This window comes from Mizuhopecten yessoensis, unplaced genomic scaffold (assembly GCF_002113885.1).
Source record: "Mizuhopecten yessoensis strain PY_sf001 unplaced genomic scaffold, ASM211388v2 scaffold4411, whole genome shotgun sequence".
Taxonomy (NCBI): domain Eukaryota; kingdom Metazoa; phylum Mollusca; class Bivalvia; order Pectinida; family Pectinidae; genus Mizuhopecten; species Mizuhopecten yessoensis.
In genome coordinates this window covers 209,231-232,222 of record NW_018405533.1, presented here as the reverse complement: position 1 = coordinate 232,222, position 22,992 = coordinate 209,231, and the positions used below count along the sequence as shown (strand labels likewise).

General features: G+C 36.6%; 1 protein-coding gene across 2 annotated transcripts in view; it reads right to left on the bottom strand.

The window, feature by feature from the left end:
* Nucleotides 1-209: 209 nt before the first annotated feature.
* Nucleotides 210-22,992, bottom strand: part of LOC110448975 (monocarboxylate transporter 6-like) — a 34,826-nt gene continuing 12,043 nt past the window's right edge. Inside the window, exons 1-4 of one of the 2 annotated variants that reach the window (XM_021495528.1) lie at nt 7,717-7,860; nt 4,701-4,844; nt 2,441-3,232; nt 210-397 (exon numbers count right to left, since the gene is read on the bottom strand). In XM_021495528.1, coding sequence (XP_021351203.1) covers nt 210-397; nt 2,441-3,232; nt 4,701-4,844; nt 7,717-7,846 — 1,254 coding nt within the window. In that variant the 5' untranslated portion in view covers nt 7,847-7,860. Of the gene's footprint in view, nt 398-2,440; nt 3,233-4,700; nt 4,845-7,716; nt 7,861-22,992 lie in introns of those variants that run through there. The other variant, XM_021495526.1, reaches the window with a different exon arrangement.

The following is a 22,992-nucleotide window of genomic DNA, read 5'->3' as shown; positions in this document are numbered from 1 at the left end:
TCGAAAATATAGGCATATTTTAAAGCATATTATAAGTATTTTTTGTATTACTGTTATTATTCATTTTTGATTGAAATTCAGGTTATTGTTCATTTTTGATAAAACTTCTAGCTGTGTTAAAATATAACTTCGCCATATAACGTCGATTGCCACACATAAGATGGTATATCTACTTCTTTAGATAAGAAATAATCCAAAATGTTCTCTCTTTATATGGAAAACGTAGGATTGTCGTCTCCTTCAACAACAGTAATATCCGAAACGTGGTCAGATTGGTTGTTATTTGACTTCCGTTTTAGTACCGCAGCTAACACGAACAGGCCGCCCGCCAAGCCGAGACAAGCGGACATACCGTAAAATGGCTTCGTGTAGGATCCCGTCAGATCAACAAAATATCCTATAATATAGAAAATACATATTGAAAAATAGTTCTTCGAAAACGTACACAATCTTTACTGACAGCAAAACATGAATATACAAAATCAAGGCAAAGCGTAAACAAATCCTAAATACAAGATAATAACGTAATTCAAACTCAAAATTGACAAAACTAGGGCTAAATATACTACCGGAAAAAGAAACTGTGCATGCGGAGAATTGTTATATATTACCAACTGTATATACACGAAAATTCACACACATGACCGCGTATGACACATACACACTATCCGTGTGTCATGGACAGTTTTCCCCGTGCAGTTTGCTCTCGATAGGCTTTGACCAGTTTGCACGTTTTTCTCGTCCAGCCATCCCATTCGACAATGAAAGTTTATTTTTCAACTGTTGGGTCACTCTGTTGAGACAAGTGAACAGTAAAAACAGCATTATAACTTTTTAATTTGTGATTAATGCTATGCCGAGGCTCAATGAAAATGACCGCCTCCGGATTATTGGTATGCTTCAAGCTGGTATGGGCCAAGCCGTTGTCTCTACACGTTTTCATGTCCATTGAAACACAATCCGGTATTTGTGGAGACGACATCAACAGTTTGGTAACGTCGGCGATCGACCTCGAGCGGGACGTCCACGTGTGACGTCATGTCAACAGGACAACCATATTCAGCTTGTCCATTTGAGAAATCGCTTCCAAACAGCAAGTTTGACTGCAAGGACAATCCCTGGGTTGCTACCAAAAATAAGCCCGAGAACTGTACGGAACCGACTTCGTGAAAGAGCTATCCGTCCGCGACGTCCTGCAATACGCCAAGTTCTTCTGTCACGCCATCGTGCAGCACGTCTAGACTGGTGCAGAAGGCATCTGCAATGTACTCGACGGGATCGGGCAGGCATTTTGTTTACGGACGAGTCGCGAGTCCACCTGGATAGTAGTGACGGTCGTTCCAGAGTGTATCTTCGCGTTGGAGAACGTTTCCGTGACGCGTGTGTGGTACAACGACGTTCTTTCGACGGAGGCATCGTTATGATTTGGGGCGGCACCACAGCCAACGGGTGAATGTCTCTGGTAGTTGTTAACGGGAATTTGAACGCTCTACGTTACCGTGACGGGATCCTCGGGACCCACGTCGTTCCATTCGTGCAAGGGCAGCATTACGCTACAGCAGGACACCGCCAGACCACACACAGCTCGTGTCGCTATGGACTTTCTTGCCCAGCAGAACGTTGACGTGTTGCCCTGGCCTGCTGTATTCCCCGATCTGTCGCCCATTGAACGCGTCTGGGATGAAATGAAGCGCAGATTACGGGCATTACCCAATCAACCGGTGACGTTCGCTGATTTGCCTGCATCGTTGTTACAGATCAGGAATGCCATCCCACAAGCATTCTTGAACCGTCTGATGGGCTCCATGCGTCGACGTTGCAAGGCTTGCATTCAGGCGAACGGTAGACATAAGAGTTATTAACTTTGTGAACTTAGTATTGACCCTGCTGTGTTTACGTCACTCCTGAGCGGAACTTCTTGATTCCATAACGTGGAAAATGAAATGCAACTGTTGATAAATAACAAATAAATTGTCCCCGAAAACCTTGTTGTTCTACGTCATACACATTTATTTTTATAACACATTTTAGGCATGCACAGTTTCTTTTTTCCGGTAGTATATGAACAATAAAAAGATTAACATGGAGGCTCTTGAAAATGTACAAGGAGAATAAGACCAGTTGTTCTGGAAGGAAAAGCGTCTTCTTCTTCATTGACGACAACAGCAATATAATTCTAGGTCAAATCAAAGTAAAGGCACGCCAAAAATATCCACCCCAAAACACCGTAAAATACTCGTAACAGGAGAGCTAACGTAAATAAAGTAAAACCTAGGCAATAACAGCAATATAGTTACAGGTCCATCCTCGATGTGTCATAGCAAAATTGAAGGTACGCGGCTTGCTATTTGAATGATCTCAAGTAAAAAATGACTAATCACAAGGCTGACGAAGATTCCTTTGAAGATTACAGAGAAGCGACGCCTCTGGAGGAACTCACCTGCAACTGGTCCTGAAATGCTTCCACTGATGCCTATCATCGTCATTAATACTCCCAATCCTGCCAAGTAGTCATGGGGTCCCAAGATCTTCATTGTTGTCACGGAGACCGTGGTGACGCTAACACCTAACGTTATCCCCAAACAGACCAGGAGGACAACATACTGTGTATATGTCTCTGCATGAAGAAGCAACGCAGTCGCCGTCGATCCGATTATTGTGAAACACGCAGGGATAATAAGGACGCTGGTGTGAGGAATGTACTTTTTACACAAGCCTGGTACGACTCCACATAAAGTGCTTCCTATTTGTAAATATAAATACATTAATATTGCTGTTTCCGAGTCAAAACCTTTCGTCGTCAGGAAATCAATTATGAAAATTAATGAAGAATTTATAATCGGTTGTGTAAAGCACATGGCAACGACGTGTGCTATGTAAACTTTATTAGTGACCAGTGATCTTAATGATTTCGTAAAACCCTGCTCTGTAGGTTTTGTTTCAGAGTCTACTTTCTTTAATCTATTCGCTTTAGTAGTTTGTTGGAGGCCGATCGAGAGTGGTTTGCATACTGCAAAGAAACACGTCATGTTTGCCATAAGTCCTCCTATGACTAGTAAACATCCTCTCCAACCGAACTCTTCAATGAGAAAGTGTAGGAGGAAGGGAATTGATATCCCACCGCATCCTGATCCAAAAGTGAGAAACGACAGCGCCATAAGTTTAGATTTCCCCTCAAAGTATTCTCCGACGCTTGTTACTGCGGAGATAAAAGTCGCAGAGAAACCAATTCCTGTTGAAATTGAAGCCATAATTAGTATATAAAACATTTGAAGTTAGTATAAATACTACCGAACATGTTAAAATCATCATAATTTCCCCTCCTGATTGGGCAACTCTTTTGAGTGATATTGCATTGTTCTATTACCAACTCTTGAGCAAATGCTCGTAGTAGTCTGAAATATTGTCCCTGGTATGTTTATGCATACCAAGTACCAGAGTCCCTTGAATCTACCACTATAAATTCCCAAATTCTTGAACATACAAAATATTTATTATTCTTGTTTGGAATGTCTTTTGACTTATATAATTTAAAAATTGAATCGACGTATTATTTCGTGTTTTGTTTTGTAACCAAGTTAGTGAAAGCAACCAGCTTGCCAATTTGTTAAACAATAGTCTAAATGTGAATATTGGTTTTGGTTTTGATACACAGCTTCGATGTCTTTTAGATTTACTCGTACTCATATCACCTCATAACCTGATCCAAACGAAAACCAATTCTTCCATAATGTTTCTTTATCATAAACAATCGGATTTGAAGTTTTCCACGACTCTTTCCATTGGTTGATAACAATGTATAAATTGACATAAAAAATATTGAAAATATTGAATATAACTAGTATTGGAAACTGTTTTTTTCCAGCATGACAATAGCTTTGTAAAATCATTTCTGAAAAAGGAAAACCATACCTTGTTGGACTTCATGAGAAATGACAAAAATATGAAATAAACCAATTCTTAACCAACAAGTGTTCTGAGTGTAAACATTCATAGGAAAAGACCGGGATTCAGGTTGTTTTATTAATGCTTTAACCGATGCTTTAACCATCTTGACAATGGATGTGTCCTTGTCCAACAGTGCTACAGTTATATCCAAACGGAGGTTATGGGGAGGTTACTGTATAAGGGAAAACACATTGCAGTGGGACAGGGATGCCTAATTTTTAAATAAACAACTCACGTGCAATGCTTTTCAAAAGCCTCCTCTATATTCCATTGTAAACAACGAATTAACTTAGTCATGCGAGGGGACACGCGGTCATATGTATATATCTATTTTTTTCACACACATCCATCTTAACTTGCAGGACAGGACACATTACTGCAACGTTCAGAAACTATGCCATCGGCTGCAATACAAATGTAGAGGTGCACAATTGGCACGTTTGTTTGTGAAAAGGAAAAAGAGGCATCAAGTGACAAATGTTTCCAAGTGCAAAAAGAAGGAACTAAGCTTTATTTATTGAGTTATGAAGGTCACGTGACCTTATCGACACTGAATGAAATACGAAACAACATGATATTCCTTTTTTCAAATGGTAGAATATAAACATTCAGCATATGTTTGAGTGAAATATATTAAAACATAATTTACTCTGGACAAATTTGCTTTCTTGAATCATGTTTCCAACACTTCTGCATCGTCTCTGTATAATCCACAATAGTTTATGTCTGTGATAATAGTTTTTCTGTCATACCTGAAACTAGGCCGAGCGTCACGATGAGATGAGGGATACTTTGGGCAAAGAAAGAGAAGACCAGACCGAGTGTCACCAAAAGACTACCAGCTATCCCAGTCATTCGAGGTCCGTATCTAGCCACAGCCTTCCAACAGAAAGTTCCTGTATGGATAAAATCAAAGCAAGTATTTAAAACATTTTTGTTAAACCTTCGGTACAGACTTACGTCTGAAAATATATGATTTAATGTATCGACGAAAGAATCTTGAAAAAACTGTTACCAAATATGTTCATTATTAAACTGATAACTGATACCGCCAAACTCGGGTACCGCCGTTCAAATACCCCTTTGTTAGCCCCCTACAACACCGGCCGCCACGCTTCATCAAAGAAATTTACCTATATCGTTGATTTCACGGTTAACTCAGCCCTGGGGATCAGTTTTAGATGTTGTAATTACGTATTATTTGTGTGTCTAATCAATTTATTAATTAAGTTTACATCTGAATACAATTTACCATATTACCTGTCGGTCATATGATATTCGGATCAACAAATCGAAATTGATTTGATGAGACCGACGGGTCATCGCCGTTGGACTCATCGTGCAAATGCTATATCATCTTACCACGTGACTGTGACATACCGCATCTGGCTATCACTGACAAAATAAAAGTCAAAGGTTCGGATGCGTATTTGAGCGATCGCCGTGTTACAACAAGTGCAAACGGACTTGATCTCGATCCCGATTTACGTTTGACTATGAGACAGTTTATTGAAATGATCAGATGCTTGCAACCCACTCAGGTATTATCGGACGATGACATTCTTGATGTGAAAAAATCATAACGAGATGGACTCTTGACGATATCCGCCTGGGTTGTGCGGCAGAAAACACCATATTGAGACGGTTTTTAACACTTACACATGACTACAGAGTCTGACGTACAGAAATGATGGCATTTGCAGTGGAGAAATGCGAAAATTGTCACCGCTATGCAGACATTACTTACCGATAATAAATAAACCTGGAAAATCTAACCCTAACTGGCATTCTCGCCGCGGTACTCACTCGTAAAGTGTATGCCTTCTATGTGAGTCACTGATCGTAATACCAGATCTAAATCAATATTCCCGAACTAATCTTTCTTTCAAAAACGGTGTGTATATTAAAAATTGCATATATACATGTATATTTGAGTTCTCATTGGTATTGGATATGTGCCCCAAAACAAACAAGCGTTCATCCACCTGTCATTTAACAGGGACAACTCGTTGTACCGCCAAACTCGTTGTACCGCAAATGTCTTTGAGCGGAAGGTGGCGGTACAGTTGTGGGGTCGCCAGCGTTACACGATGTGCGGTGTGCGCACGATGTGTGAACGATGTGTGCACGAAGTGCGAACGAACAAATATTGGGCAATCATTGCTTGGGCACATTTGTGCGGACGATGGGCGAATGTTGAGCGATAACAATCGTGGTTGGTGTAAATTGAGGAATGCCTTAACAATATATACGCTGTCGTGCATGTGTTCAAACACATAAACTTGATTATTTAGTATGTGTCTATAATTATGCTAGCTACATCGATAAGCTTATCTTTCTCTCTATATTTTCTTAAATTTAGAAACGGTGTTTTTGGTGTTTTATAAACAACCTAACTCGACACATGTAAAATTACAACACAGTCTCGGCAATACAGGTAAACATAGCCACTTTGTACCTGTACCTAGACCGTAGTTATTCCCCGCCCGGGGCACTTACGTAACTCGCCAAGGTGTGAAGACCAGGTGAAGGGGAGCTATAGACCAAAACGAATGCAAATAACAAATACTTAACATCCAGTTGTGTTTTAATAACGGTCATACGGTATCGCATATCAGCTCTATGTGGGAGGGACAGGCCAGATAAAACTCTGGTGACTCATCAAATTGTAATTTACCTGTTCTGTTACCTAGAAGCTAAACCCATTCTTGACAGTCTAACGGTCACTGTAAAACTGTGTAACACACATTGTAAAATTGTACATAATCTTAATTATTGTGATGAGAAATTACAGTAATATATACAGTGTACATCATTGCATCCGTAATATTGATCAACAGATTGTATCGAATCGCACAGCTGTGCGGAGAAAAGAGCACAACGGGGCGAACGATTGTTAAATCGCACAGTTGTGCGCACTATGTGTGGACGATGTGCGGACTGTGTGTGAACGATGTATCTCGGTATTTTTGGTGCGTTGTACGGTACATGATTGTATATTCCACCATGTCGGTGATGTAATGACACCTTTCTTTGATTTTTAATTATAAATTATTGGGAGATGTGAACATTATTGCCCCAATTTTTAAACCACGTATGTTTCCAGAAAGTCAACCCTCTCACCCGTATTGAAAATGTAAGCAAGTGAGCAGTATCTAAATAGTTTTGCACGACGTTTGTCGAGTGAAAGTATATATCTAAACAATTCCGCATAAATCCATGCTGTGTCGGCAAAATCCAAAAATCACAAGCTCCAGCATCAAATACATGACACATAGAACGAGGTTTGCTACGTATTCCACAGTGCGATACGGACATATGTTTTATGTGATTTATTCTGAAATATCAATTTCATACGCTTGAAATTATTATTACGTTGAAACGATTGAAATCAGTTATCAGTGGTTAACTGTACATTATCGTTGAATTTCTCCGTTGAAACGGGTAAAGAAAAGAAAAATACAAAGGCCAGATCCTCCGAACTCTAGAACGTCGTTCTTACCAACTGAACTACCTGGTTACCGACGTTATACCCAGTCAGGTTCCGCTAAACCTATCCCTCCTTCCACAATGTCTTCAACCCTGAAGACACGAGACCTTATTCCACCCTCCGGAGTATACTAAGTTAGGCACAAGATGCAACATGAAAGTAATTTTAAATGTAACGGGCAGACTGGGATCGAATCCGGGTTTAAATCCTGGACCTCTGGGACCTGTTTTACTGGTTGTCGTATCATCCCATTTCTGCTATACATCTAAGTATCTTACCTGCTATACGAAGCATCCCGGTTGTGATCGATTGTATAAGAGCCGTTTCTGCCTTATTGCTCTCAAAAGTACGAATGAACTCGGGGTTGAGGATAAATATATGGAAAGGGAACCCAATGCTGAGAAACATGACGAAATAGCCTGATATCAACACAAACCATCTTCTGGGTGGCGATTTCTTCTTGTTATGCTGTGCCTCTTGATCAGAACTGGAATAAAAGCTTTAAACGTTTGAAACAGACAAAAAAAGTTTAAAAATGTGAATAAAAGCATCATCAGAGCGAAAACAAAGATGTTTCTCAATTTTAATTATCCATTCTCATTCGCAGGGTTGTTTGATAATAAAAGAATACTGAAAGGAAGTATTCATGATATTCGACGAGTTCTAATTTTCCAAACGTATTGGATGGTTCAGTGAGAATGTCCTTACTATTATTATTGGTTACAGTCTACAGCTTTGCTCTATGAAATGATTATAAGCCTTGAGAATGAAAGGTCCACTTATCGTCACCAAAGAGAACAACCATTATTTCTAAACGCTGATGTCCGGTTAGTAAGTATAAACAATGTACATGTTCATGTGAAACTTTTCGATGACTAGTCAGATATGTAATCTGCAACCTTCATTAGCTTTGACTTGTAATCAGCGAAAACAGTTATTTTACTTTCTTCTAAAGATAACGATTCATCGCCATATAATACTAATTTGACAGCTAAATGATACTGAAGGGTTTCAATGTGTAGTTGTCAGTGTATAATGTACACTCTAGCAGGTAATGAGAAATGTTTTCGGTGCTTCTACCTAATCGTGAGCCATATTAGTGTTTTAGTGGAGATTTTTTTGTTTGTGTTAACTATGTGATTTAAATTGTTATCAATTAATAATGAATTAATATTTTGCCAATGATTTGAAAAATGATTTGAAGATTATGACTGTACTAGTACTGTTTACAATGTTTCTATTGGACTTTTGCTAATTTAATATGATTTAAGTGAATTAAAAGACGGTAGATTTGAGCACTAAATCCATGTTTGATCATGAGAACGGATTCATAAATACGGGCCCAGGAATCGAATTAGGAAATTACAAGTGTTTTACTATTGCTCTATCTGAAAGAGCTAATCGGTCAACGGAATGCGCTACAGTTATATCCAAAATTAAGGGAAGGTTAACTTTAACCAGTCGTCATCTCAACAAGCATCTGTTGATTCTAACTAACTAAAGCCCTAATAAAAGCTGTAGGAGAAATCTTCAACACCTTATGTTACACTCTAATCTATATCTTTGAAGTTAAATTAAAATAACATATATAGAATACGGCTCTCGATTTAGAGCGAGACAAAAGGTGTAAGTACACCGAATCGCAAGCGCGTATATTTTTTTTTCTTTTTTTTTCTGTTCGTTTTTTTAAAAGTTATTTTTAACGATGATCAAAGTATTTAGTTTCATGTTCTTAAATATATCTTGAACATAGATTCTTTAACAAAAAAGGTAAGGCAATACATCCCATGATGTTATCCCAAAGCTTATTTTATGCTCTTCATATGTGTTACGATTTTCGCCAATCGTCAAATCAACGAGCTCCTGTTGATTGCGACTAATAGTAGCTCTAATTAAAACTGCAGGAGAAATCTTCAAAATCTTCTGGTATACTCTAATCATCAAAAGAAAATAATAGATATAAAATAAAATTTTCATTTATTTTTTTATTGTGATTTATTGGTTTCATTGTGTTTAGATATATTTTAAGAAGTTCACTTAATTCAGAACGATGCGGTAAAGTAAGGGATTAAGACGCAATGATGTTGCAACTAATGATTTGAAAAACATCTTAGGAACGAGTTAGTATTATCAGGCCTAAATGAAATTTGTCAGCCCATATATTGTCAAATATTACAATGCACTTACCTACTGCAATCCGGACAACACGTGGTATGGGTAGCCATGTCAGTTAATTCGGTAATAACATAAAGAATCCGATGTGACAATGTTTTAAACGAGCATCACACTAAAGAAATGTAATTTTCTACTGCTGTGCAGGTTGTAGACTTATATGTTATATCATCACTACTGATATTGTGTCATCTATATATAGACACCAAAAACACACACAGTTTGTTATGGAATTACCTGTCCAAGTGTATTACGTCAAAATATTTGTTTTAGTTACAGATTAAAAATTGGATGTCGTTTAACGTTATTCATATGTTAAGCTAATACAACCTATATCCGTTTTACGGGGAAATAATTAACAAGAGTGACATAATGCCCTTAAGACACAGTTCTGCTTAATCAGCTTCACACATCTCCTGCTATTTACGACCTAAGAGCGGAATATGTTTAAAACAATAATTTCACATATTTCTACATGTAACACCAGGGTTGTTTGCAAAAGAAAATCGAAATATTTGCTATGAATGATATGCTATATTAAGAAATAGAACAAATTGTGCTTCCTGGCGAAATTAGATCTAAAATATACCGCTAACAGGACGCGCGCATGCACATAAAAAGGAAATGTATTTATCGTTTTTATTGCCCGACTTCCCAGTCGTCTCTTTGTTGTCAGGATCCGGATATATATGCAGAACAAACCCTACAGGGACCTAAAGCATAACATAAAGCTTGATTCCATTCCTGACATATTGTGACGGATTATAATTACAATTTCCGCGTTAACCACTAGATTGATGAAACCGCGAACAGGACGCACGCGCGCGCGCACACGCACACACACACAATAAATGAATTAAGCGATATTTGCCGGATTTTCAAGTCTTATTTTTGTCAGGATCCGGATATATAGGTATATCAAAAAGAACACGGCCCTGTTCACTGTCTAGATTTTGAGGCGAAGGATACAATATCTATGTCAACTGAAGATTACTCGTCGTGCTGTCATTTGCATTCATTTTAATACAGATTACATTAGGATAGCACCGTGACACTTGTTAATTAAGTATATACTCCTTCTACATAAAATTACAAAATTATGGAAAAACAAACATTTTTCATCACTAAATGTAGTAATGTAGCAAAGCGAAGCTGTTCTATGAACTTACAGATATTAAATACGCATGTATCATGAATTGAAGTACAAACAAATGTCTCTCGGTTTAGAGCGAGACAAAAGGTGTATGAAGATCGAATTTTGAATTTTGTTATTTTTGTCATTTGTTTTTAACGATGATCAAAGAATCTTTAATCAAGTTCTTAAAAATCTCTAGAACATATATTCTTCGACCAAAAAAAAAGGTAAGGAAATACAGGACATGATGTTATCCGAAAGTAAAACATGAAAAATGCAAGAGCAGAATCGTATGCTTCGGACAATGAAAACATGTTTACATCCAGGATTGGCACTCAAAAGAATACATTCTCAGTTTCAATGTAAGTGGAAGAAGAAGAAATTGACAGTCCAGGTGAATAACAAATGTATGCAAGCAGATAGTTTTATTATGCCCATGGCTTAGGTATGGAAGCCAAGAGCCTTAACAAGACGCCAAGTAATGTCCTAAAACGCAACAGAAATCGTCGTAGATTGCGTGTACAGAATTGGATGCATGTCGGAACAGCGATGAATCATACATCGGAAAGAGTAAAAGGAGATTCGGTGTTCGTTAGGTGAACAGCTGAAAATAACGGAAACTCATTCAGGACAAGAATATCATCCGATTCAGACAGGAAGGAGGCGGTCGGAGTCCTTGATCTGTAAACCAGCAATCACAGGTCAGGCAACACAGAAAAACCATAATTCCAAAGTACAGGAAAGACACGACTGACTGTTAAAGTGGCAAATATAGGAGCTACCGAGATGAACTCTCACGGAAACATGTTGTGTCGTTAGCTAGGAAGCGATTTAAACATAAATTCTTATGTCGGTTGTGTTACAGACGCGAGCTACTCCTTGCAAAGACAGTAATACGTCTAAATTGGTTCACGTACTCAAAATTGGCACCTGTCGGGTTTTGAAGGCGCTTCAAACCACTCGACTAAGTATTCTTGGACTAGAATATAATCCTAAGAAAAATAAGAAACCATTAAGTTAGTGAACATGTGAAAACTGACTGCAGTTTACACACACATTGTTTTTAATATTAAACATATTATTTCACTGTGTGCTTAATGTCCTGAAATCAGCGTCATTCGGTAATTTATAATATTAAGATCCTCTAACAGAAGATACACTGTCTTGATCACTTGTGTCTTGTTATTGATTTATTATGACATTAAGTACTGCAACACTGCTACCAAGGACTGTCTGTGAGTATTAAAGTTCAAGGAACTCAACGAGGACCATATCATCGATTTATGGACTCTTTTATAATAATTACCTCTGTCCTTGAGGTTTTTTTTTAAAAAATTCAGGATTAAAAATTATTGTGAAAATATACGCTTGTGTTTCACCTTTGTCATAGTCATGTCATATGGTCCCGTAGACTGTTTTGTATATTATCAGATTAATAAGTCATTGCTTAAAAACATAGAATGTCACCTGTCGATGGTTCGTCAATACAAGATAACTCGTTAGTAGTTGTAATGACGTCAGCTGATTTTCTAATGAACCCTACAACAATATACAGTACGAAAAGGGAAATGATACCCTGTTAACATTTCTAATGAATATCTTAAATGACGTTTTAAAAAAATGTAGATAATGATTATCTTGGGAGGGCTCCCTGCAGGTGGAGCGTAAGAATTGTACCTGCTACCCCCATTGCATGATCGTAATAGGCGACACAATTTGGGATCTTATCTTTTCTCTTCTTTTTAAACAACTTTCTTCTTCCTAATGTCTCCCTTGAAAATGTCTCACTTTTGGCCTTTAGTTGAGCGTTCGCCCCTGTTAGGAAGGCTCTGGGTTCTGTCGAGACATACCAGAGTCTGTACAAATGGTAGTTTCTACTCCTGCGTAACGCTCAGGAATTTAGGAGTGGGACGACTGGTTCGCCCGTTGTCATTATAATGTGACCGGTGGGTATCCTTCTGGGTGTCTTCGGCAGTATGTTTCAGTGATGGTAGCACTATAAAGTCGGCATCAGTTCCGCGCTATCACAAGGAGACAAACACAAACATATCGCAGCATAAAAAACAAAACACAAACGCATACACTACACGCACGCATCTTGCACACAGAGGAGGCCGTCCTTAAATGACCATAGCTGTTGATAGGACGTTAAACAATACTAAATCAAACCAAACCAAACCAAACCATCTTGGGAGGATATTTAATTTGCAAGATAAAGAGCCGAAATAACGCCACGGATATTAGTGTGTGTTCAACTTGTCAATCATATTGCATGACAAAACGTCGCTATGCAACCGAGATGTGTACTTATCTTATATTTATGGAACGTGTATTCATAGCAGATTAAAAAGGCACTCGAGGTATTTTGTTCATCTTTGTTTATAGAAGTTTTGATATTTGATTGCGAAAAGAAAAAATAATGTTAATATCATTTTTTTAAAGCCAATGCTGCATATTTACTATCGTATTGGTTCTGTCTATCATATTAATAATGAAACGAACATGCAACTATTTAGAGAAAAAAAGAATTAATTCCATTTTTGTAATTGGCTTTCACTCAAAACAGACCGCTTGCGACCTGAATTGATTATTGTTCCAACAATTTCGAATCTCGAATTGCATATTCCATCATATTATACTAACACATGTTGAATTATATCTATTCTACCAAGTAAAATACAAAATGTAACGCAAGTATTTTTGTGTCTCAGTGTCCATATACATTTGAAAAGCAAGGTGACCTTGATAATCTCATTATTTGAATAAGGTCACGTTCATGTTCAAGATACAAGGTGGATTATTTAGTCCCAACGGTTTGCTGTAACTTGGGTGACCACATATATCTGTTCTGAGTATTGGTAACATACAGAAGTCCTTAAACATGATAGTTGTTATAATTCCTCGCTTAACGTTCAGTATTTAAGGCAATGGCATCAACTGAAAGGTGGCATCACAAGGAGGCAAACAGTAACATACCCTGTCTCCGGCATTTATGCACACTTGCACGCTTACACAACACACACGGAGGCACGTCCTTAAATGACCTTAGATGTTAATAGGATGTTATACAAAATATAACCAAACCAAATCAAACCGCTCGGATTTCGCCATATCCGTGAGGCACGCGACATATCCGGCCGGCACGCACCATATCCATCAGGCACGCGACATATCCGGCCAGCACGCACCATATCCGTTTATCATCCGGTTCAATACGTTTCAGAAGAATCGCACCTCTAACTTGTAGTGTATATACTGAACATCAGTCTGTATTTGCTATTCTATTAATAAAAGGATTGAATTTTGCTTTGGTCGGTTTTATGGGGAGATAAATTGAGTTGGTCTTAAAGAAAATTCAACATGAACTGTTTCGCAAATCAAATTAAAGTAAGGTAACTGAATATAGGAAAAACACATTACACTGGAATAGGGATTCCTAATTTGTGGTATGAATTGTTGCTATTTGTGTTCTAAAGCACCTTAGATGTAATGGTAATATAGGATACACGATGTCGAATAGCGATAATAAATATGTAACGATAGCTATAAAACACATTCAAAAATAAAAATAAAACATGTGTCGCATAAATAATGCAATATTTTAATATATAAAATATCTACAATCAACACAATATAAATCTATTTACAATCTGTAACTAACATATATGTCAGATTATACAAAACAGACCACAGATAAAATTATCGAAAAACTATCCCATACTTCCTTGCTTCGTATACAGTACCTTACCCGAAATAAAGGGGAGATAACTAGTCCGAAATATATATGGGAGATAACTAGCCCGAAATATATAGGGGGGACAACTAACCCGAAATAAAGGGGAGATAACTAGCCCGAAATATATAGGGGAGATAACTAACCCGAAATATAGGGGAGATAACTGCATGTATGGCTACGACGGTGGAATTCTTAAGGTCATAGGAGTGTATTCATAAACGGAAATAGGAACTACATCTCTAGTTGAAAATCCAATGTAGGGAGACAGTATCACAATTTCCGCATTTTCTAATGTTTAATATTAAACTGATAAATATTGTATGTGTATTATTGACAGAACAGTGTGTTCTCTCAATATTTAAGTATTTCAAAACAATCCAGGCATTAATTCAGGTTTTTTTTATCAATGAGTCACATGTGTCCATTTTTCTGTACTTCAGGAAACCGGCTACCTATTTGACTACTGTAAAGTTTTCCAAGACAGATAACTCTTACATGCAATTACTATGTGTATATGGTTTTATTATAAAATGTCAATTTTTAATCATTTATAGACAATTTATTTGACACAATTTCAGCATTTATTAAATTGATATACATTAATGCAATATTAATCTATGGCAGTATTATTTTTATTGACATTATTTTCGAACAATTGTGCCTTTCATTTTTTTCTCTCCAAAATTCACTCCTTTTTACATAAATTTTTATTTAAATCCTTAAAATTCTGACTACCTAATTTTTTTTGTGGCAGAAAATGTTCTTAACTTCAAAGCAATATAACTACAAAATTTAAAAAATTCAACTGAGAAATGGTGACACAATCCAATTACCTTAAGAGTTTGGCACGAAGTAGGACAGATTTTTTTACATTTAGAATGATAATATAAACCCCAGATTTTCATAACAAGAATTTGACATCATTCTCTCTTTATTAAAGATATACCTAAAGCTAGATTAACTTTAGTTTTAATGTTCATTTAACATGATGGTGATTTTATGATTCAAATTTTTTTTTATTTAACATGTTTATTTTGGTATCGATATGACGATCGAACGGTTTACATTGTATTTTGAAAACATTTTTTTTTTTTTTATATTTCACACATAAAATCGAGAGATACTGTCCTGTGTCTACAACTCCATAAATAACTAGAGCCATAAAACACCATACTGATGCTTGTTTGCTGATAGGGTTGTTTTGTAGCCCAGTTGAAGTAAGATAAAGGTGTACCGTCCTCATAAATGGAGTCAGAATCCTTGTTCTAAGAACGAACCGCAATGTATATGGATTTTTTACTCCATGGGAAGCTGAAAAGATAAAAAAACCAAAAAACATTCGTTCCTTTTATACAGATGTGGATTGAAATAAATAAAAGAGTAGCACGTTATGATCCCACCATCAACGGATAGTGTTATCATTTGAATTGATTAAGTTTATACTCGAATAAATATAATGAGTGGGTGGGGTAGAATTAAATAGGAGTTCACATCAGTATGGTTATGCAATACTTTGACGAACGAATTATAACAGAAAAATCTTGTTGTTATTAATTCCAATATGACTCTTATAGATGAGTAAAACTTACTTAGAAAGTCAGTCATGTGTAGCTGCCTCTTTAGTAAAACTTACTTAGAAAGTCAGTCATGTGTAGCTGCATCTTTAGTAAAACTTTCTTAGAAAGACAGTCATGTGTAGCTGCCTGAGCAGACGTGCGCCATTTTGTTTACATTAGCTACTCGCAGATTGAACGTTCTTTGTTAGTCCTGTAAATAACTTGTTACACCAGTCAAGGGTGGCGCTGTAAGTGTAGCCACGATCAGCTGGACAGTTAGCTGTGTAGAATGGAAGAATAATGACGCATTTTAAACATTGAAATGGAATAAGGCGATACTGAATACTGTATGGTTGGCAATATTCGCGTGTTTTTTTTACTTCACTATATTCACGGTCACCAAAGATGACGAGAAATAAAGTACCCAGAGAATATTAATTATTAATACAATGCATTATAATATCCATTAATATGTATCTACAAACACAAAAGAAAATATATTTTTACTCTTTTATCCTAATAATAGAGATAAAACAACAATTCAATATCGCATTTTTGTTTATTTTCATAATCACCTGTACAATATATTTCATCATTCATATACAGAAACTAACTTCGTGAGTGCGATGTTCTACCAAACTACTTTATGAGACGTGCACTTTCATTACCGCAAACGAGTTCTGATCGAGCGAAATGTAAGCCCCCCGAATTTAAACAACTAGACAATAATCATTACTCCAACTGCCATTATTAACATGGAATTAAAACAAATCCTATTACAACCGCTAGCATTCATAAAAATACTTCATCCTCTTAGCAGATACGGGCGACAACATATCTGTATATTTAAAACGTAGAGCAGGTCTTTAAAATATAAGGGTTACTATTGCAATGGCGTATTTAAAATGAGTAAGTTAGGATAATTATAAAAGATTAATATCAGTATTTATTATATCTTTTTACATTAATATTGTCCATAATTTACGTACATTTTTTATTATTGAAACCAACTCCGATTTTAGCTATGATTTTCTATCCAAAACGTTTTGGTTTATGTTGAATTTAACGGTCAACAGCATTGTTTAAATTTCACCTATGATAATTCAATGACTTTAATTCGAGAATCTGGTTGAAATCCCAGTGTGAATAAGGGGAATTATAAGTATTTTCTATGTTAAATATCAATGGTCACATTATGATATCATTAATTTCCTCGGGGAATCGAATTTCGATGATTTCGTGGGTAATCATCATTCACAAATTCATAGGTTCATGAAGAAACTACAAGTTTCACATTTCTCCTTTCAGTAGATATTCTTGGTAAACAAATTCATGGTACCCACGAAATGGTGTTTGGGCCGACGCAAATATCTGATTTCACAGTATATTAAGTGTATGAAGGATACGTATCTGTCTCTTAAGGAAAATAATATATGTTGCAATGTCTAACATCTTTATTACATCACAAGTTCACGGGAGCAATCCCGATACTCGCTATTTCGCTTACGTCAGAGTAATACTCGCTATTTGGACTACGTTCTATGTTGATACGAATTACGTTGTATTAAATCCATTATCAAGCGAGAATTTTGTATCACTATTTTATATCTCCGTCTCTTCAGGTGAGCTATGTATCTTGTCATATGTAAAAAAAAACCTGGCACAATAGTTGTGGTGGTGCTACATGTTGACCAGCACACTTATAGTTTGGATAATGTTGAGCCATAACAAGCACTGGCGCCCTCCCCTTATTTGGAAAAAGCATGCCAATGTTAAGAAATTAATAACTCTGAGAGACAAAGTAGCTTTGAAAATGAATTTATGTTACTCTTTTATATACCCTCACCATATCAGTCATGTAATTGTAATTCACTTTTAGTAAGCAAATTAGACATCTTATTATAACCCCGCAACAAAGTTAGGGGGTAAACTGGAATCAGCATGTCTGTCCGTCTGTCTGTCCATGGAAAAAGTTTTTACGAGACAACTCCTTCTAAAGCAATGGGCTAATTTCAACGAAACTTTCCAGATATGATAACTACCACCTGACGTTGTGCATTAAGGTACCATTGTTTTATTATGACCCTTTATGACGAAGTTATGGCCCTTTGGTGAACAAATCCTGGAACTTTTTGTCCGGACAACTCTTTTTAATGTTATGGATCGATTTAAACGAAACTTTACAGATATGATAACTACCACCTGAAGTTGTGCATCCATGTATTTTTTAAATTTTATTTTGAGCATTTTTACAAAAGTATAGCCCTTTGTTGAAAAATCTTTGCACGGACAACTCCTTCAAAACTACGGAGCTAATTTCAAATAAAGTTTACAGATCAGATAACTACCATCTGATATTGTGCATCCAGGTATTATTTTTTCATTCTCACTTATTATTTACGGAGTCATTGTCCTTTGTTGAAAAATGCTTGCTATGACAACTTCGCCAAAACTGCTGGCCCAATTTCAACGAAACTTTACAGATATGATAACTATCCCCTGATGTTGAGCATCCAGGCATGTTGTTTCCCCACCCTTCTTTTATGGAGTTATGACCCTTTTTTTGAAAAATCCTTGTCCTGACATTTTCTACTTATCTTCTCGGCCAATTTCAAAGGATTCAGATAGATAACTACCACCTGATGTTGTGCATCCAGGTATTATTTGTCCAATCAGACCCTTTTTACGGAGTAATGGCCCTTTGTTGAACAATATTTGTCCAGACAACTCCTCCAACACTATGGGGCCAATTTCAGCTGAAGTTTTCAGATATGATAACTACCTTCTGATGGGTATATAGGTATTTTTTTCCAACCCTTTTTTATGGAGTTATGACTCCTAAACTGCTGTTCCGAATTCTTTACATGTATGGTAATTACCCCCTGATGTCGTGCATATTTTTCATTTGACCCTTTTTAATGAGTTATGGCACTTTGTTTGAAATCTTTGTCCTGACAACTCTTCCTTAACTACTATGACGATATCAGCAAAACATGTTTATCTGGGCAAACACGATTTGGTTTGCCAGTATGTTTTGCAATTGGGAGGGAGTACAGAAAGTATATCAGTTACCTATATACTTAAATAAGTGTACCGCTCAGTGAATAAAGACATCATTACTGGTGGGAGACTGTGGATTTCTTTGCAATGCTTTTAGTTATTGATTTATAAATTATAAATAAATCATAACTCATTAGTTGAACTAAAGTAATTCCGAGACAGAATAATTGTTTTCATTTGACAACAGAATTTTCCATTGGAAACATACATCATTTGTTTAGTCATATGATTTTGTTTTTGATAGTCACACCGTTCATGTGCGAGCTGCAGTGTGTGTGGTGAATGAAATATAAGTGATATGAATAAGATTGTAAGTTTATATAATTGTCTGATAATTATTTATTCCGATAGCACCTGTCTAGATTATATAATTATAAAAATGTTGGGTCTATATAACTGATACACATCTACCCCAAATTAGGCCAAGTTTGTAATGAGTGTGGTATTAAAACCCAGACGAAAAAATCTAACTTTTGGGAAGTCTCAATACTTTGTAAATGAACGTAATCCGCATCATACAGGGTCGTAATCCGTATCAGCATGCATACCAACTGCATATTTTGATAAAAATTTAACTAACACTTGTGTTTAGTTCAGACTATTCAATGTTGTTTTGTTGATGGGTCATTGGCCAACACATGTGTTGTGTAAAAAGTAATGTCATTAAATATTTATTACATTCAAATCTCCACAAAGCTGTTTGTAAAGTGGTGTCCGGATATATATATGATTGTTCTGTCAAAACCAATTCAATCTAAAAAAATAAATATTGATATAGCAGCTTAAGACATACTTAAAGCATATTGACTGAGTAACAATGGTAAATTTTCAGTATTTGTACAAGAAAGCGCATAAATGCTTCTCACGTTCTTCCATCATGGGAGCATTTTGCCCTGCCGTTAGCCTTATTTGGCGCAAATCTAACTTTTTGCTCCGACGTTATCCAAACAGTGAGTATGTCTCTGACGTAAGCGAAATAGCGAGTATCGGGATTACCCCCGTGATGATATATACCGTAAAACCCGTTAATATAATTGGAAGGTGAGACTCTAATAATACATGTATGCGTGCGTTTAGGGTAATACATTATAGGGTGGTTATATAATGGAAAAAATCTTGTAGTGGTTGTATCCTCTTTAAGCCTGCATCACTGTGCTGATGTACCCCCGTATAGACAGTGTTTGGTGTATGATGACGTTTTGTGGCAAACGCTGTTCGGTTTTTGCATGGCCGTTTCATTGAGTTAATGTAAATTACAAGGTTGACTTCAGTAGTGTCGAAATTGTTGCCCAAAACATACAAAAAATGGTGTGTTTTTTTTTATTTCATCCTGAGACTTCAGACATTGTTTTGCTACAAAAAAAGTCCTGCTGGCGTGATGGTATGTGGGCTTGCATTGCCTTGTTGGAAAAACAGGGGATAACGGCATGTTTAAATACTTCTTTTCGATGACCAACGTCGGTCAAAATTCATTTTCCGACAACCATCACTAAATACAGGACGCTACCAAATTAGTCACCATCACGAACGTAGCCTCCTCGATATCCAGGTGTTTTGCTTACTTTCGCTCTCTATGTCATAGCAAAATTGAAGACACGCGGCTAGCTATTTGATTGGTGTGATGTAATAAAAACCTGAACAATCACTAGGCTGATCCTTGTCTTTTGAAGATAACAGAGGAGGGCGCCCGACTTAAAAGCCTGTCAATTTTACCGTTACGCGACCGCGAAATTCTTTTGATGTACATCAACGGATCGAACTAGCCTTCTCGTCTTATCCAGAAGACCGTGTACACTGAGCCTTCGATTTGGCTATGACGTATGCCAGGGGTGTAGAGAGCGAAAGTGAGCGCAATCGACGTCGCCCCACTGTCTGCCTGTCATTACCATGGGCTAAAAAATGCAATACTCATATGAAAACAGCATCTTACTCAATTGCCTTACCAACAGTCAATGATATGTCAAAACTAAATTAAGAACCTTTATCATAGTAATGACCATTGGTAAAAGAAGCCAGTCTCACTCAAAGAGTATCCGTAAAACACGGTCGTCCCTGGCGGTCGTTAAATCGTGGTATTCAAGACCTTAGAAGGTTAAATGTTGCCCCAGTGTACCAATATCAAAATTGCTTAAAGTAAAATAAAAATACAAACTTCTAAACAGAATACAGTATCATTGAATGTTTCGTTTGTAGTCTTTATTAATTTTTAACAATTTCTGTGCCAAAGCGCACATTTTGTGACCAATTATTACTTGTCGGAACCAAACGGTAGCAAAACTCTGGAACAGCGGATGAAAGCTGTGTACAACGTTGACTTTATAAGTCCCCCACCGGTTCCCGGGGGGAGGGGGGGGGGGGCTATAAGTTTGTACTTATATTTCACCTGGAGTAACCAGCTTTGGTGTACAAGGACATTTTGGGTTAACGATGTGAAGAGTGCAAGATTTAGATCACTATGAATTCACTCACTGTGACCTATGCTTTTACCTTTGACTTTAACTTTTGTAAAAGTTTGTCCGGGACGTATCTTCTATACCATTTCACCTAGAGTAACCATATTTGATGTAAAGCGATATCTTGGGGTGACGGAGTGCAGAGTGCAAAAATGAAGTAGCTGTGACCTATGACTTGACCTTTGACCTTTATTGTTGAAAATGTTTGTTTTTTTGTACAAGGACATTTTGGGATGGCGGAGTTAAGAGTGCAAGAATTAGCACTATGACCTATGCCAAATGACAAAAACCTTCTATATGCAGACAGTTATGATTTTAATCACTTTTTGCAAACCATTTACTTTTATATACCGACAAATTGGTCAAACATTGTAGATTACAAATATGAAAAAATGACTCCTTCCAGAAATACAAAAAATTGAAAATTGCGTTAATTTATATTCAATATTGCCGTGAAATTCAAATGTTTGTTCTCCAATTTTCATGGTTAATAGTAAAAAAAATATTTGTACAAAAAAATATATTAGATATAGATGAAAAACCAAATTTATTTTCTTGTAAAATCTCTTTACAATTCAAAAAACGTAATTAATCAAAATTTTACCATTTTACCGTCTGAAACCTAGAGTAATCATATTTGATGTATAGCGACATCTTGGGTTGGCGGAGTGCAGAGTGAAAAAATAAAGTAACTGTGACCTATGACTTGACCTTTGACCTTTATTGTTGAAAATGTTTGTCTGTGTCAAATCTTTTATGCTATTTCACCTGGAGTAACAAGTTTTTATGTACAAGGACATATTGGGATGACGGAGTTAAGAGTGCAAGAATTAGGTCACTGTGACGTATGACTTGACCATGACTTGACTTGAAAACAAAATGTCCGTGTCATATCTTCTATACTGTTTTACCTTGGGTAACCAGATATTGTGTACATAAGGACATCTTTGGGGCGGAGTGCAATAATTAGGTCGCTATGACCTCATTGTGACCTATGCTTCCTGACATAAGTGTACTATTTGATAGATATAGAAATCAATATCCGGGGGGGACGATGGATTGCCTTGCAACACTTTGCCTTACCTTTGTATAACATAATATATATATATATATATATATATATATATATATATAAAGCTACATATGACATATTATTTCTTACACATTCAAGATAGGAAAGCCCACTATCATTTTCCCGCCAAATTCAGTGCTAACGTGATTTTCAAACAAAAAGAAAAATGGGGACTGGCAAAAAGGAAATCATCCTTCAGGTATTCAATGTATAATACACAGTTTTTTGGAAGTGAAGTATTTCCCTTTCTATGAACTTTTACCGCATATTTTTCCAGTTTTTATGCATTTTATAAGTAAACTCCACTGGGGGCGCTTTCTGTTCAAAGTCCAATAAAATGACAAAAACCTTCTTTATGCAGACAGTTATG